At 48.2% G+C, this 13,389-nt stretch overlaps 1 protein-coding gene across 1 annotated transcript; it reads right to left on the bottom strand.

Moving 5' to 3' along the window:
* Positions 1–8,557: 8,557 nt before the first annotated feature.
* On the bottom strand, positions 8,558–11,942 carry fam83d (family with sequence similarity 83 member D). The gene is made up of 4 exons (XM_029151812.3): positions 11,454–11,942; positions 9,898–10,065; positions 9,656–9,780; positions 8,558–9,508 (listed from the first exon to the last, which is right to left on the bottom strand). Exons 1-4 carry the CDS (start codon positions 11,940–11,942, stop codon positions 8,695–8,697), a joined length of 1,596 nt encoding a protein of 531 aa, XP_029007645.1. The 3' UTR covers positions 8,558–8,694.
* Between the last annotated feature and the right edge of the window lie 1,447 nt (positions 11,943–13,389).

The following is a 13,389-nucleotide window of genomic DNA, read 5'->3' as shown; positions in this document are numbered from 1 at the left end:
AGCTGTAAACAGTGTGTGTGTGTGTGTGTGTGTGTGTGTGTGTGTGTGTGTGTGTGTGTGTGTGTGTGTGTGTCACAGCGGTCTGAATTTCAATCTGTTTGTGTGATCTGTGGAAAGGTGGCGTGACAACTCTTCCCACACCCCGCGGTGTTGCTGTCCCGCACCCTCGTCCACCTGACGCGCTAACGGGAGCCTTATCACCGCATCTGCTGGAGCAGGTAGTCCTGCCCCTTTGTTTGAGGGCGAGGAGACGCTCGTCCAGCCGCTGCGAGCCACGGAACCCGAACCGGAGGCTTTCTGACGCGGACAAAGCCCCGATGCTGAAACGGTGGCTGTAAATGAGGAGACGTCACTGCTAAACAGCAACGATGACACTCTTACGCTGTGCTGTATTAAACCGTCATCATGTTTGGGGCCAAACACTGGGGGGAAGAAGGGACTTGTGTAGAACTCGGGAAACTCCCAAATGTCTGAATTCCTTGCTAGCATTAAATTTAACGCCAACACGGGGTCAGAGTGTGAAGCAGTAAATCCACTTTCACTGTGGGACCACTCCTGTGCTTCACCAATGCATCATAGAGGTGATGCCTTCACTCCGTGGTGAGCAAACACTACAAAGAGGGGTTGACCTTGCCTTTGGCCTCTTGGCTGTCTGACAAAGCAATCCCCATGCTCTAGTGCAGCACGGTTGTCCTCTAAATGAAAGTAGCTGCGAGGCGAAGGGCAAAGAGGCCTACGGAATATCAATGCGCAATGCTCTCAATTAAGATTAAACCTTTGAATGGAATCCTACAGAGCCACCTCCCTAAGAAATGCGTGACATTTTACCCTTGCTGACTCGGGATTTTGTGTCCTGCTCCACCAGTAGCACCACCATTGTGACTAACTAGGCTGAGGCTGGCCCTCAGACACTGATGTAGGCTCCAGTCACACTTCTTAGAAATAAGTGAAATGGATCATCTTACCTTACTGCCAGCGGATGATAAGAATGCTCAAATATGGAAAAGCGTCCGGATCAGCAAAATGACAAACTAGGAGGGGGGAAATATGAGGCAGTCAGGATAAACCCTCAGAGACAAACCCCCCTACAGCTACGCGGAGCCACGAGGAAAGAAATAAAAGACAAAGGAAAATAGGCATCTGCAAATGCCCGCGTTAATAAGTGGCAAAAATATAAAACGTATGATTTGTAATTTCATTGTCATCTATCTGCTTTGCTACATATTTACAACAACAAATATTCTTCAGTCTCAGAGCCACAATTTAGCGCTTCGCTCGCTCTAATTAACACAATCTTTGAGATTTGTTGTGTAGTTTGTTAAGAATCAGCAGATGTCAATTCTGGGCCAGCAACTTCAGTTTGAATAGAAAACATGAGTCAGTGTTTACTCGGAATATGAGGCACGCTTCCTGGAGATTTACAGAACACCGTGTCACTTGTTTGCATCTGATCTTGTAGATTAATACAGATTATGACGGTGTTTACAGTGTTCATTTGCCATCGCGGCAGATTTCCTCTGAGCAGCGCGAGCGTTTCTGGTTCTCTATCAGCCACTGAAGACACCGGGATAAATAATACGGGGGATATTCCTGCGTATTCCATAAATAAGGAACATGTATCTGCTCATTGTGTTGGATGTAATGCGTACCTCCGGCTCGGGCTGAGCCGTACGTGTGATGCTAATCTAATATTTTATTGCTGAAAGTGAAGGAGCCAGGGACTTATTTTGAATACGATGTAGGAAATAAGATCAAAATGGAGCCTATCGTGTAAACTCCACCCTCGATAAACAGAATTCCACATCACGCTCCAACTCTGCAGTTAACTGAATCAATGCAATTCCACTTGTGCTGATCTTGCAGACTGAGGCCCTTCCCCCACCCTCCCTCCGTCTCTCCCTTTCTCTCTCTGTCTCCCCTCCGCGTGCACACACTCATCTCCCTCCCCGCTCAGGCCTACCCATCTTAACACATTAGCAGTAGAAGCCATCACGCAATCAAGACAGGGCAGAGGATGAGACGTCAGGCCAATTTGTTTCCTTCTTGGAGCTACATCACATTAGCAGGGTGGCTATACCCTTGAGCTAAATCCAAGTTCACACAGGAGGGCACCGGTGTCAGCACTTTTCAGGCGGTTGCTGACATGTATGGAGGAGACTGACATGTATGAAAAAAAGGCTTTGCAGTTTGAAATCTGGTCCGGCGGATGCTCCTTTTTTGGGGGGGGATTATAATAGGTTTTCCTGAGGCGTGGAGGAGAAAGAGTGCAGCGTCAGAGAATTATACAAAAAAGTTCTTCAGTCAGATTCCAGGACATCTGTCAAGTAAATGAAAGGACTTCACTTTTTAGCCAGGCTCATCAAGTTCTCCTGCCGCCAAACAAATCTAATATGACTTCCGCCGTGCCCTCCCTGGATCAGATGAATAGGATTTGGAATGTTCACTCAATATTTCAATGATCTGGTGTCTGTCTTGCTTAATTAAACATAAATGATGGTCCGAGCGCTAATGATAGCTTCCCTGTAACCCCTTAAATCCGTGGCGTTTGGAATAACCACCACTTGACCCCGGTGGCGTGAGGCGGCGCGTCGCCGCGTACACACCCGCCGTGCGCCGCTGAGACGCTCCCGCTGCACATCCCAGGCTGTGGCGCTCACTTCTGCCAAAAAACAGTTGGAGGGAAAAATGCAATTACTGCCAGATTATCATACTGCTTCCGTTTGACTTTTCTGACTGAATTCATGAATATATATGAATCCATCTTGCATCTCAATCTGAAGCCCCTTCCCCCTCGCCCAGGCCTCCACATCTGTGTTTGGCTGGTGGCATTTTCTTTGTTTGCTCACAATGTGCGTTTACACGGAGATAAAAGTATGACCCCCCCAAAAAACACAGACTTAAATCAAGGAAGGTCTCTGTTACGTTAATGTTTTGAAATCCAGTAATTTATTAAAGTTTGGGCTTGATGGTTAATAATTATTCATTAGTCTTGTGATTTAATGTGTGCAGCATTATGTTCACACTTTTAGAAAGGAAGTAGAAAAAATTACATATATATATATATATATATATATAGATAGATAGATAGATAGATAGATAGATAGATAGATAGATAGATAGATAGATAGATAGATAGATAGATAGATAGATAGATAGATAGATAGATAGATAGATAGATAGATAGATAGATAGATAACTAAATAGATTGCTTAATAGGAGACTCTAAATTGGTCGTAGGTGTGAATTGTTGATCCTGTGATGGACTGTGACCGGTTCAGGATCCACCCCGACAGCTGTCGCTACAATGACTTGCTGGATAGACAAATTAGTACTCAACAGTTTTTGAGCTTTAATTGTGACATAAAAGTGTTGAGGTTTAATGTCTGCCCACATATCTGAGTTCAGATGACAGACAGTCTCATCACGTTCACCACACAGCTGTTAAAATACTAAATAAACAGGATACCTCTAAATGACAAGCAGTTACCAGAAACACATAGTCAGACATTGAATCTGAGCTCCACAGGGAGTTTGGCTCTGCCCTGTGGTGTAAATTGTGGGTTTTTAAAATACACAGGTGTGATTCTATGTTGTCAGCTCAACATCCTGGACTCCGGCCAACTTACAGCCACATCACAGGCTCCGAATATTTCTGGAAAAACAGATTGCAGGGTGGATCGTTAATACATTTATGTTTGCTCGGGTCTTTGATGGTTATTGAGAGAAGCTACGTGGACGATGTAGCAGTTTAGATCATCTGAAAAACACGCGCTCACACAATAAATTGAGCTTCAAATTGAATAAAGTGAAGGGGTCCAGACACTTTGTGAAGCCACCATTTCACCGACCCTTGGACTTTACCACTGCTCCCCTTAATAGCTCAATCTGATAGATCATTTAAAAGCTCACTGAAACAGACAGATGGGTAATGGATTGCATGGCAAATCAATGCGGGGATCGATGCAAGACATGCATCAATAAATGGATAGAGCGCTGCAGGAATAGACGCGGGGTTAATGTGAAGGTTGTAGTGCAGCGCATAGCAGCTAATAGCACTCGCCGCGGATGAGGTGTCCTCTCGAATAACGTTGCGTTTCCGCTGCTGCGTTTCTGGTGCCACCGCCAGGCCAGCGCCTCCGTGCGCCGGGGCTCCGCGGCCGCTTCCTGCCCAATTACGCAACGACCGCCACGTGACAGGCAGCGTCGGGCTGAGGCCCGTGGACGCGAGTGTGCGCGTGGAAAACACCAAGCGCCAGGAATCCTCGGGAGCCGGGCCGCATCGGGGACAGGAAGTATTCTCCCCTGATAAGTGAACTGTTCCTGGACCAGTGTGCGGGGACACATGACTCCTCGTAGGAGTGCCTCAGCACAAATGGTGAAACGCGTCTGGACACAGGTGGTGGCGTGACCGGCTCCTGACTCATCGCTGCAGCACCGGACGCTCTGGGCTTGTGGTTTCAACGTCCGACCGAGCGAGGCGTCCCCCCACGCTGATAACTGCGCCTAATACTGGCGTCAGCTAGCGACGGAGCGGGCCACGCGCGGACGCCAAACACGCCTGGACGTGGACGAAGCCCGGCTCGCGCTTCAGCCACGGCGAGCGGTCGAGGGGCTACAGCTGTTTCTCGTGGGCCGGTGGCATAAATCTTTGGTGCTGAGGAGCAGCTGTACCGTCTAAAAATAGCAGCACGGCCGCCGGCGGACTGCGTGTTTTTTAAAGCTCGACGCGCAGTTTGGCACAAAGAGCCCATCAACAATACCTTCCACCTGCATTAGTGTGACTGCAGCCCGGCCGCATCAGCATCACAATGCAGGAAGTGACTGACTATTGTGCAAACGGCACATAAACCGAACGGGGTGACTCACACACCCAAACAACGGCTACATAATTCAGACACGCTATTTATTTTCCAGCGAGCTGCACATTCATTATCAGTGTGTCGTGGCCTGAGGCAGAACGCTCCCTCCTCGCTGTAGTGACATCCACCAGCCGCCCGGATGGAAAACACAGCCAAGATGCCACAGCAAACATGAAATCATTACGACAGGAGCAGTTGAACGGAGTAGGACTCAGCACACTAAGCACATTTATCGTGTACTTCCTCCAAATTAAAGGCCAGACTGGATGTTGCTGCGTCCGCCATGTATCTGGGTGCACGCACCTGTTTGGGGCGCAGTGTGGGGGTAATTGCTAAGCAGCGAGGCCGGCATTGTTTAGAGAAGCCAAACTGTGCCTCTGGGAGCCACTACAGCCTGCAACCGACTAATGAAGGCCAAGCAATCAGGCTTCAAACTCATCAGCCGCGTTTGGAGTAATTAAAAGGTTTATGCTCGGCATCAGGAGAGCAGTTGGACAGCGGTCGCTCGGGGTCAGAAGCCAAACTGGATTTTTTTTTTTTTTTTTTTACTGGACATCCGACACAAATGTATATGTGAATGCTGAGCTTGTCCCTTTGGTTTATACTATAAAAAACTGTCACAGCATGCCAGAGGTAAAAGTCCAGCCAGCGCTCCGGCACCCAGGCCTTTAGGACGCCTACGTAAACGTACACAGCCATGCAAATCAACCCCATAATCAATGGAATGACGAGTGTTGTCTGTCTGCAGCCTCCTGATCTATTCAGGCCCCGTGGGACTCAGAAGTGAGGACAGAGTGGCTGTTAGTGTGAAGAAGCGTTGTCATGTTACACACGCTGAAATGTATTTAAAAAATATTAATAACACTAGCATTTAGTTAATATAGTTTATTTAAAAAAAACTTTAATCAACCTGATAAAGCCGCATTTTAAACATCTAGACGTTATTTGTCCTTATGTGCAATAAGTGTGTTTGAGGCGGACAAAGCGCAGTATTTGTCTGGATATACTGTTACACCTTGTGCTGACACGCTGACATCCACAAGGATTTTACCCAGCATGCAGCAGGAGAGGTTCTGTTACTACAACGCTCTGGGGACTGTAACTGACCAAAGGAGGACATCATCCGGCGGCAGCCCACGCTTTGTGCACCCTTATTTAATAAAACACCTGCATCTCATGACGGCGCGGGACCCACTGAGGTAACCCATCTAAAATTCAGAGTAGTTCCTCAAAGCATTTGTCCCGTTTCATTCTTAGAAACAAGCCTTTGATACAGTAGCACGTCCCAGCGAGGGGGCAACATCAGGACAAGCTGAGGAAACGCTGCACAGGCAAAACAGGCTGGCGTGAGCGCAGGGCTCCCTCTAGTGGCGGACTCCTGTCACTGGCGCATCTGATAATGATCCGGCGCCACGCCAGCAAACTGTGTGGAAATATGTACTTTCCATCAAGGAAAAAAATAATTAAAAAGCAAACGATATTGTTTTAATTGTCAGCGGAATACGCACGCGTCCCTGTTTACCGCCGAGCTGACTCTAATAGGCTCAGACGCGTGTGTTGTGGATCCCCCACTGCTTCTTTGATTACAGCCAGTGGTTGCGTTGCAGCAGCCAATTAAAATCAAATACCATTCTCTCACATATTACCACCATTGTATTTACTTGTAGATCAGCTCCCGTCAGCTGTAGCATTTTACATAATGAATGCAAGGCTTTTGATGTGTTTGCCTGGTAGGAGCCGCACGCGCCGCAGGAGGAGCCTCTGAAGAGCCTGCTGTTCTTACCTTATTGCTGTGTAATAGTTTGAAGTGTAGCCTGTGTTGATTCTGAATGGTGGCAGGTCGTAAATGGGAAAACATTTATAACGCCGGGACTTGTTTTTAAATTCATTATACTACATTTGCATGTAATTATCCTTTGAGTATTTTCTGTCTGGAAATGCTCAAATTTAATATCAGCTTGTCTCACACGACATTAAACAATCCTCATGGTTCAATCTGCCATGACCCAATCAATGAATGAGCAAATGAGCAGATACAGTGTAGGGGAAGGACATTATTTTATTTATTGATGCAAATGTTTCTTTTTGCACAGTAAAACGTACGTAGGGTTGTCTACCGCTTTGCTGTTGTAGCTACTGAAAGTGGAGCTTTGTTTATGATACGAGTCAAATGTTCAGTTCATTGGCAAAAAAGTCAATGTGTCATGTTTATGTAAATTGTATTATAGATTCTCCTCTGCCAAGCTATGAAACAATTACTATTTTTATTATTAGGGTATATGTATGTTGCACTTTTGATTATAAAAAACATAATGACTCAAATGTGGAAGCTACTGAACAACAGTAATGAACGTAAATAATAAAATAATAGCTACATTCTCTCCCCTTTGTTTGTCCTGTAGTCAAAGCAGATGTTTAAAACAAACACTCTGTCTTTATGTTGTACTCTGTACTGTATCTACTGCATAATAAAAATATGAATCATAGGTCATTGGCTCTAAAATGTCATCCAGGTATTTTACATTTCAAAATACTCAACGTTAAATCAACTGCATCTGAGCTCATTAGCTAAGTAGAGCATTTAGCCTCTGGTTATTTGACCACGTTCACCACGTCTCCTTCCTGTGAACCCAGCTACAGTATATCTACATCTTCATGTGGGTGAATCAGAGTCACACCTCATCTCCGCAGCAAAGTTAAACATTAGTGGTGTAAAGCTCACACTGAGTAATACATTTATGAGTGAATGAATTCAGGGCACACTTCGCACCACGGCCGAGACTTTGGCGTGTTTTGATTTTGACAGTGGGACCTTTGCGCTTAAGTGCGTGCCACGTAGAGCCGCGAATCACTTCAGGTGCAGACGCACAATGGCTTCAAGTGGCTTTTGTTGTTTTTACACGAATGCCAAAACCTGTTTTAGCGCTAGATAAAGAACGGAGATCTCTTTTTGGCTGCTTGTGCAAAAGGCTTTGTGTTAGAATGAATATAAAGCACCTAACAGCGACAAATCAACACTTCCGATCCCATCTGTGTGTGTAAAGAAGCCTTCATTTAGTATTCATCCTAATCTATGACAGCACTTCTTCTCCAAATCCAGCCTGGACAGCTCCTGTGATTGGCTAGGTAATCAGCAGAGGTGCCAGTATCACAGATGCTGTCTCTAAACTAATTGCACGCGGACACCTCCGCGCACAGAGCGCAGGTGCTCGCTCTCATCGCGGAGCCGTGCTCGTCCCTGCAACTTCACAACCAACAACTGTCTGTTTTAAGCTATTCGCCATCGTTTTGTTCCCGTTTAAGTGAAGACAAAGGGTGTGTAAGTGGGAGGTGTGAAGACGAAAAGGAAAAAAAAAAAAAAGCATTCATTAGGCAAAATACTATTTATTTATTAGCGAGGCACAGCGAGAGCCAGCTGCTCTCGGGAATGATGTTCACATGGAATTACAGCAGCCAAATGTGATTTAAATCACCAAAACAGCACCGCGATGACTCCTCGCTCGTGCTACAGTAGATAATATCCAGTCTTAACCGCCTCGGTAAATGGCATTCATTAAACTGGCACAGTCCCCCCTATCCCCTACTAAAAAAAAAGATTATTGCACTGTGTCTTTGGATAAAATAATAATATCTGCAAGATGCTAATAACAATTACAATCAGTCATTAGCATTGCACCAGAAATTGCTTCGACGCGGACACGATGCAGCGTGGTAAGGACGAGCGGCACAGACAAAGAGAGGAGCTGAGATTCTACTGAATGAGCCCCGTCTGTAACGGAGGACCCATTAGAAAACCTTGAGCAGTCCTTCCTCTGCTGAAATCCCTCAAGACAAACTAGTGTACGCATCTGGCTCTTGGCCACGTGCCCATGCCGGCGCCTTCGAGCAGCAGTCTGGGGTTGGGGTCCCGCTCGCGCTCCCCGTGCGCCCTCTGCCTGCTGTGGGCGCCGAGCCCGTGAGTCACGTTGGTGACGTCCACCAGCTCTCGCCTGTGGGACAGAGCGCTCACGATGTGCTCCAGCTTGGCTCGGATGTTGGAGTAGTGGTGCTGGCGCTCTTCGGAGAGCTTGTGGAAGCATTCCTTCAAGGGGCCGTCCGAGGCCGCCTGGGCGAGCGGGGTGCGCCTGGCCGGGGCGGGGGAGGGAGGCGGGGGAGGGTCCAGCGCCGGGCCCGTCTGCGGGTCGGTCTGGGCGTCGCTGTCCGCCACCGAGCGGCTCGTCTGGGTCGAGGCGTGGCAGCGGGCGGCGCCGGGGGGCACCGGCGCCGTGCCGCTGCCGAGCGCCACCCCCTCCTGCTCTACGCAGTCGTCCCCCAGGGTGGAGCAGTCGGAGGCGGGGCCGGCGTTCTGGCGATCTGGAGTCAGAGGCTCCCAGGGAGGCTGCAGCGCCGGGCTGGAAGGCGTGCGGGCCGGCGTGCTGGTCCGACACAGCGGCTCCACGGGCCCGGCTCTGTGAGGGGAGGAGGTGATTAAACTGCTAACAGCGAGGTGGTCGTAGGCACCGCTGGGATGGGGCGCCGGGGGTCCGCGGGTGTTCAGAGGCTGGGATTGGGCGTACAGGATGCGGAACTCCTCGTCAAACCTCTCCGTTACCTGACCGGAGAGCTCGATCAGGTTGCTGCTGTTCAGCTTGCCGTCCGTCCAGTTGAACCTGCGCAGAGGAGCGGCGTGTGAGCGCGGACGCGGCCGGGAACAAACAGCTGGTGTCTCAGGAAGAAAAACGGATCATGTCCATTCTCCCGGCAGCCACTAATAAACATCTGTATGTCACGTTTGACTTAAATGCTCGGATCATTACCTGTAGGAACCCGTGGCCACTCTGTTTCCATCGATCAGCATGAACCGCTCGTGAACCTTCCCTGTGATCCTCGCTCCCGATCTCATGTAGTAGTTTGTGCCAGTGATGGTTCGCACTCTCATTTGCTGTTAGAGTCATAAAAAAAAAAAAAAATCAGACAGGCACAAAAGTGAGACTATTATTTGAGGCTATGTGGCGTTGTGTGCAGAGCCACACCCGGCCGAACTGAGCCCGTCACGTACCCGCAGGTCGTCCAGGCGGACGCCAACGTTTTTGCACATCTTGAGGAAAGCGGGAGCGCACGATTGGTCCAGCAGAACGTAGACAGGGACCCGGCGTTGGGAGCCAGCCTCCTGAAGATCCTTAAAGACATCCAAGTCCGTCAGGGAGTCCGTAACTATGGCAATCACCTGCAGTGGAAAATTACAGAGGTAATATAATAGAATTCCTTTAAGGGCTGCAGCTGTGCTTCCCCGGATGTAGCACATGATTGTGTTTTCATTATTATCAAATGTGGGGCCTATTCAAACAGAGCTGCAAATCTCGGTCAGACACACTCCCCGTAATGTGCGTGCTGATGAGCTTTCTATTGACTGCGGTCTGTTACCATGGCAATCGGTAGTAACGCTTGGTCAGCAAACAAATGACTTTTATACAGGAGACAAGTAGGTGCCGCGTGGGGCCGGCCTCCATTTTCCACCTCTCTCATTTTGGAGCAGGAGCAGGCTGTAGGTAGAGGCACAGACGCTCGCGTTCAGATCTCCCAGATTTATTCCAGCCCGGCGCCATCCACGTGCAGCTTTGTCAGGAGTTCCCCGCCTCGTTCGGATCATAGAATGTGCGGCGATATTTTTAGGACTAAATGTGTAAAAACGGCCACGTTTCACACAAACACGGGTCTGTTCTGCTCCCGCGAAGCGACGGGCGCTGACGTACAGCGCGCACGCACGCACACACACACTGTCACTGGCTTCTTTGTACAACAAAGGCTGCGTTCAGTGTCTGGTTTAGCATGACAAAAGGGAGAGCTACTTTATGGTTTAGGCTTGATGGGAATATTTTATAAACTGGCTAGAAACCGGCTGCACGTACCACCGTCACCCAGCTGGAAGCCAGAGAGGAAATTTGCAGTTTAAAAGCTTCAGATGGAGGGAATGCAAGTATCACGAAGAAGGGGAGCGAGTCAAGGCACATCTGGTGCGCAGGCCCTACACCAGCCCGAGGTGCTGCCGAAGCCACACACTCCCATCATGCTTCATTCCTTCTGCTGGATCTCTCTTTTCATAACCTGAGGCTGGACTGACAGCTCCTGTCAGGAATATCACGCCGGTCATGAATATTCATCATCTGTTTATTTGCTCCGTCCTTTGGTCAGTGAATTCCTTCTAATCAAGTTTCCTGAGCGTCTAAAAAATCAGACTTGATCAAAGGAAATCTGTGGGGATGATGTGGCGAGGACGAATCAAACGCTCCGGAAGTTGATTTGTTCCTTTAAAAAGTTGAACAACAGACTAACTACATGTAGAGTTGTTTATTTTGTGGCGTGAAGCACTTTTAATGTAAAATCCATTTATTTTTATACACAGCTAATACAGTAAGGGTGGTTTTGGAAATACTATAGCTATTAAAAATTACAAGCTGAAAGTAGAGGGATATAAACGTTAGAGCCACGTGTTACATAGAATGAATTTCAAATATATCAATGTTTATCCAATTGTAGTTTGCAATAGAATAATTGGGAAAATGATCAGCAATTCTACAAGGAAACTATGCAATCAGACTTTTTCCGCGTGCATACCTCTCTCGCGCTCTTAATCATGCGCCTCGCAGCCTCCTTGCAGCTGTAGATGCACTCCCCGTAGCTGGGCTGGAAGTGCGCCACGGCCCGGGTCACCCCCCGGTACGACCCCGCCGTGAAGGCGGGCCAGCCCATCTCCAGCACCGGCGGCTCCACGTCGGACACCTCGGGGAAGTAGGTGACGGAGGAGCAGTCCTGGGAGCAGCTGAGCGACTGCTCCGGAGCCTGGTCCTCGCCGTGGAGGGACGCGCAGCGGGGGGCCACGGCGCTGCTCCGGATCCGCTGGATCTCGTCGTCGGAGAGGAAGTTGGGGATCCGCTCCTTCTTCAGGAAGTCCACGAAGTGGTCGTGGCCGCCTGACAGCAGCTCCTCCAGGGCCAGACGGTGTCTCTCGTTGTAGACGTCCTGCAAGTTCAGGTCGTCGTCGGCCCTGGTGTGTTTGGGACCTGATCTCAGGGGGGAGTCGTCCAGACACTGCGACAGGGCCATGGGTGCGGTGGGACTGCTCCCGCAGACTGAACCGGGCTACAGGTGCCAGGTAACGTTTTGACCCACGGGGAGACGAATTCGTATTTTGTCGCTTCCCTCTGTTCCTGTCCGCCGTGGCACCGTATTGGCTGTCGCGCAGTCATTATGGCGCACGGGAGTCCCCGGGCTCGTCGAGCCAGGCTGTCAATCTAATGTAAAGCGGGTCTTATTGGCTGGTTCGGATGAAAACAAGTCTCCCGCACAGCCCTCTGCTCTGCCCTGATCCGGTTACACCGCAGAGAGCGGGCAACAGCGGCGAGCTCTCACTCCTGCCTTTATTTCTGATCCCACGGACGTGACCGCTCTCCCCACTCCGTCTGCGGAGCTATTTCCCGTCCCGAGGAGCTGCACTTTCTCTTTCACGGTGTGAAGCAATATGCGCATTTCCCACTAAATCCTGAACCAGGGCTTCGCAGTGTTTGAATGCGCGGAGGCGGCAGCTCGTCGCTTATTGTGTTTGTTTACAGTGCTAAGAAACAAAGATCCTTAATGGTTATGTTTGAGGTTTAAATTCTACAATGTTCCCAGACAGAACCTGGGTTTCTACGTTGGACTGGTAATTTTTCTGATGTATTGTGAATTTAGGTTAAAGGTCACGGGAGAGGTGCCCGTTAAAAGTTCGTCAATTGTTCACTACTTGAAGTAAATTAATGTATAAACTGCAAAGTGCAGGTAACCATTAGCAGCTTTGAAATAACAAGAACAAAATGGACCAAACCAAGACCTCAAATGACTTCAAACTCGAATATGTAATGATTTGACCAGTATTTTCTGATTTGATAAATATAAAAAACACTGTTCTAATAATATTTATACATATATAATAATGTGTGTATGTTCTTAATTAGTTAATTTGATGTTCCACACTCTGGACTCATTTTCAGTTTTATCCTGTTTTTTATCCTCATCCTACAAAAATAAAAAAAGGTAATAAAATATAATTTCAAATTATCATACTGTAATATGACCAACAATAACGTAATCTACAGGTGCGACCTCCGAGTGATTCCTCCTGCTGATAGATCATCTTTGTTCTTCTGACGGTACACAGCCCCAGCTACAGGCAACGTCTGAATCCTGCCAGGACAAACCGGGAGGCAAGTGCAAATCCAGGTTTCCCCAAAACCATGTGTTTATACTCTTACAACAGATGATGCTGATGTTTATCATTTATGTGATATATATACTCACACACTCCATGCTATTAAATATATTCAAACATAATGTCTAGGGGTAGACATTTTCTGTGTAACTGTCACATAAGACGCATTGTTCATGGTTCAAGGCTTTAGACTGACCTTTTAATACCTAATGGTGTTAGCCTAATAAAACCTATCATCTAACGCTAGCAGATATTATGCGTGATGAGGTTTTATTACTAGGCGCGTGAACCCCGTTTCTCTGGTGG

This window comes from Betta splendens, chromosome 5, assembly GCF_900634795.4.
Source record: "Betta splendens chromosome 5, fBetSpl5.4, whole genome shotgun sequence".
NCBI lineage: Eukaryota > Metazoa > Chordata > Actinopteri > Anabantiformes > Osphronemidae > Betta > Betta splendens.
Note: the sequence above shows the minus strand (reverse complement) of the source record. Positions and strands in the feature narration are given on the sequence as shown.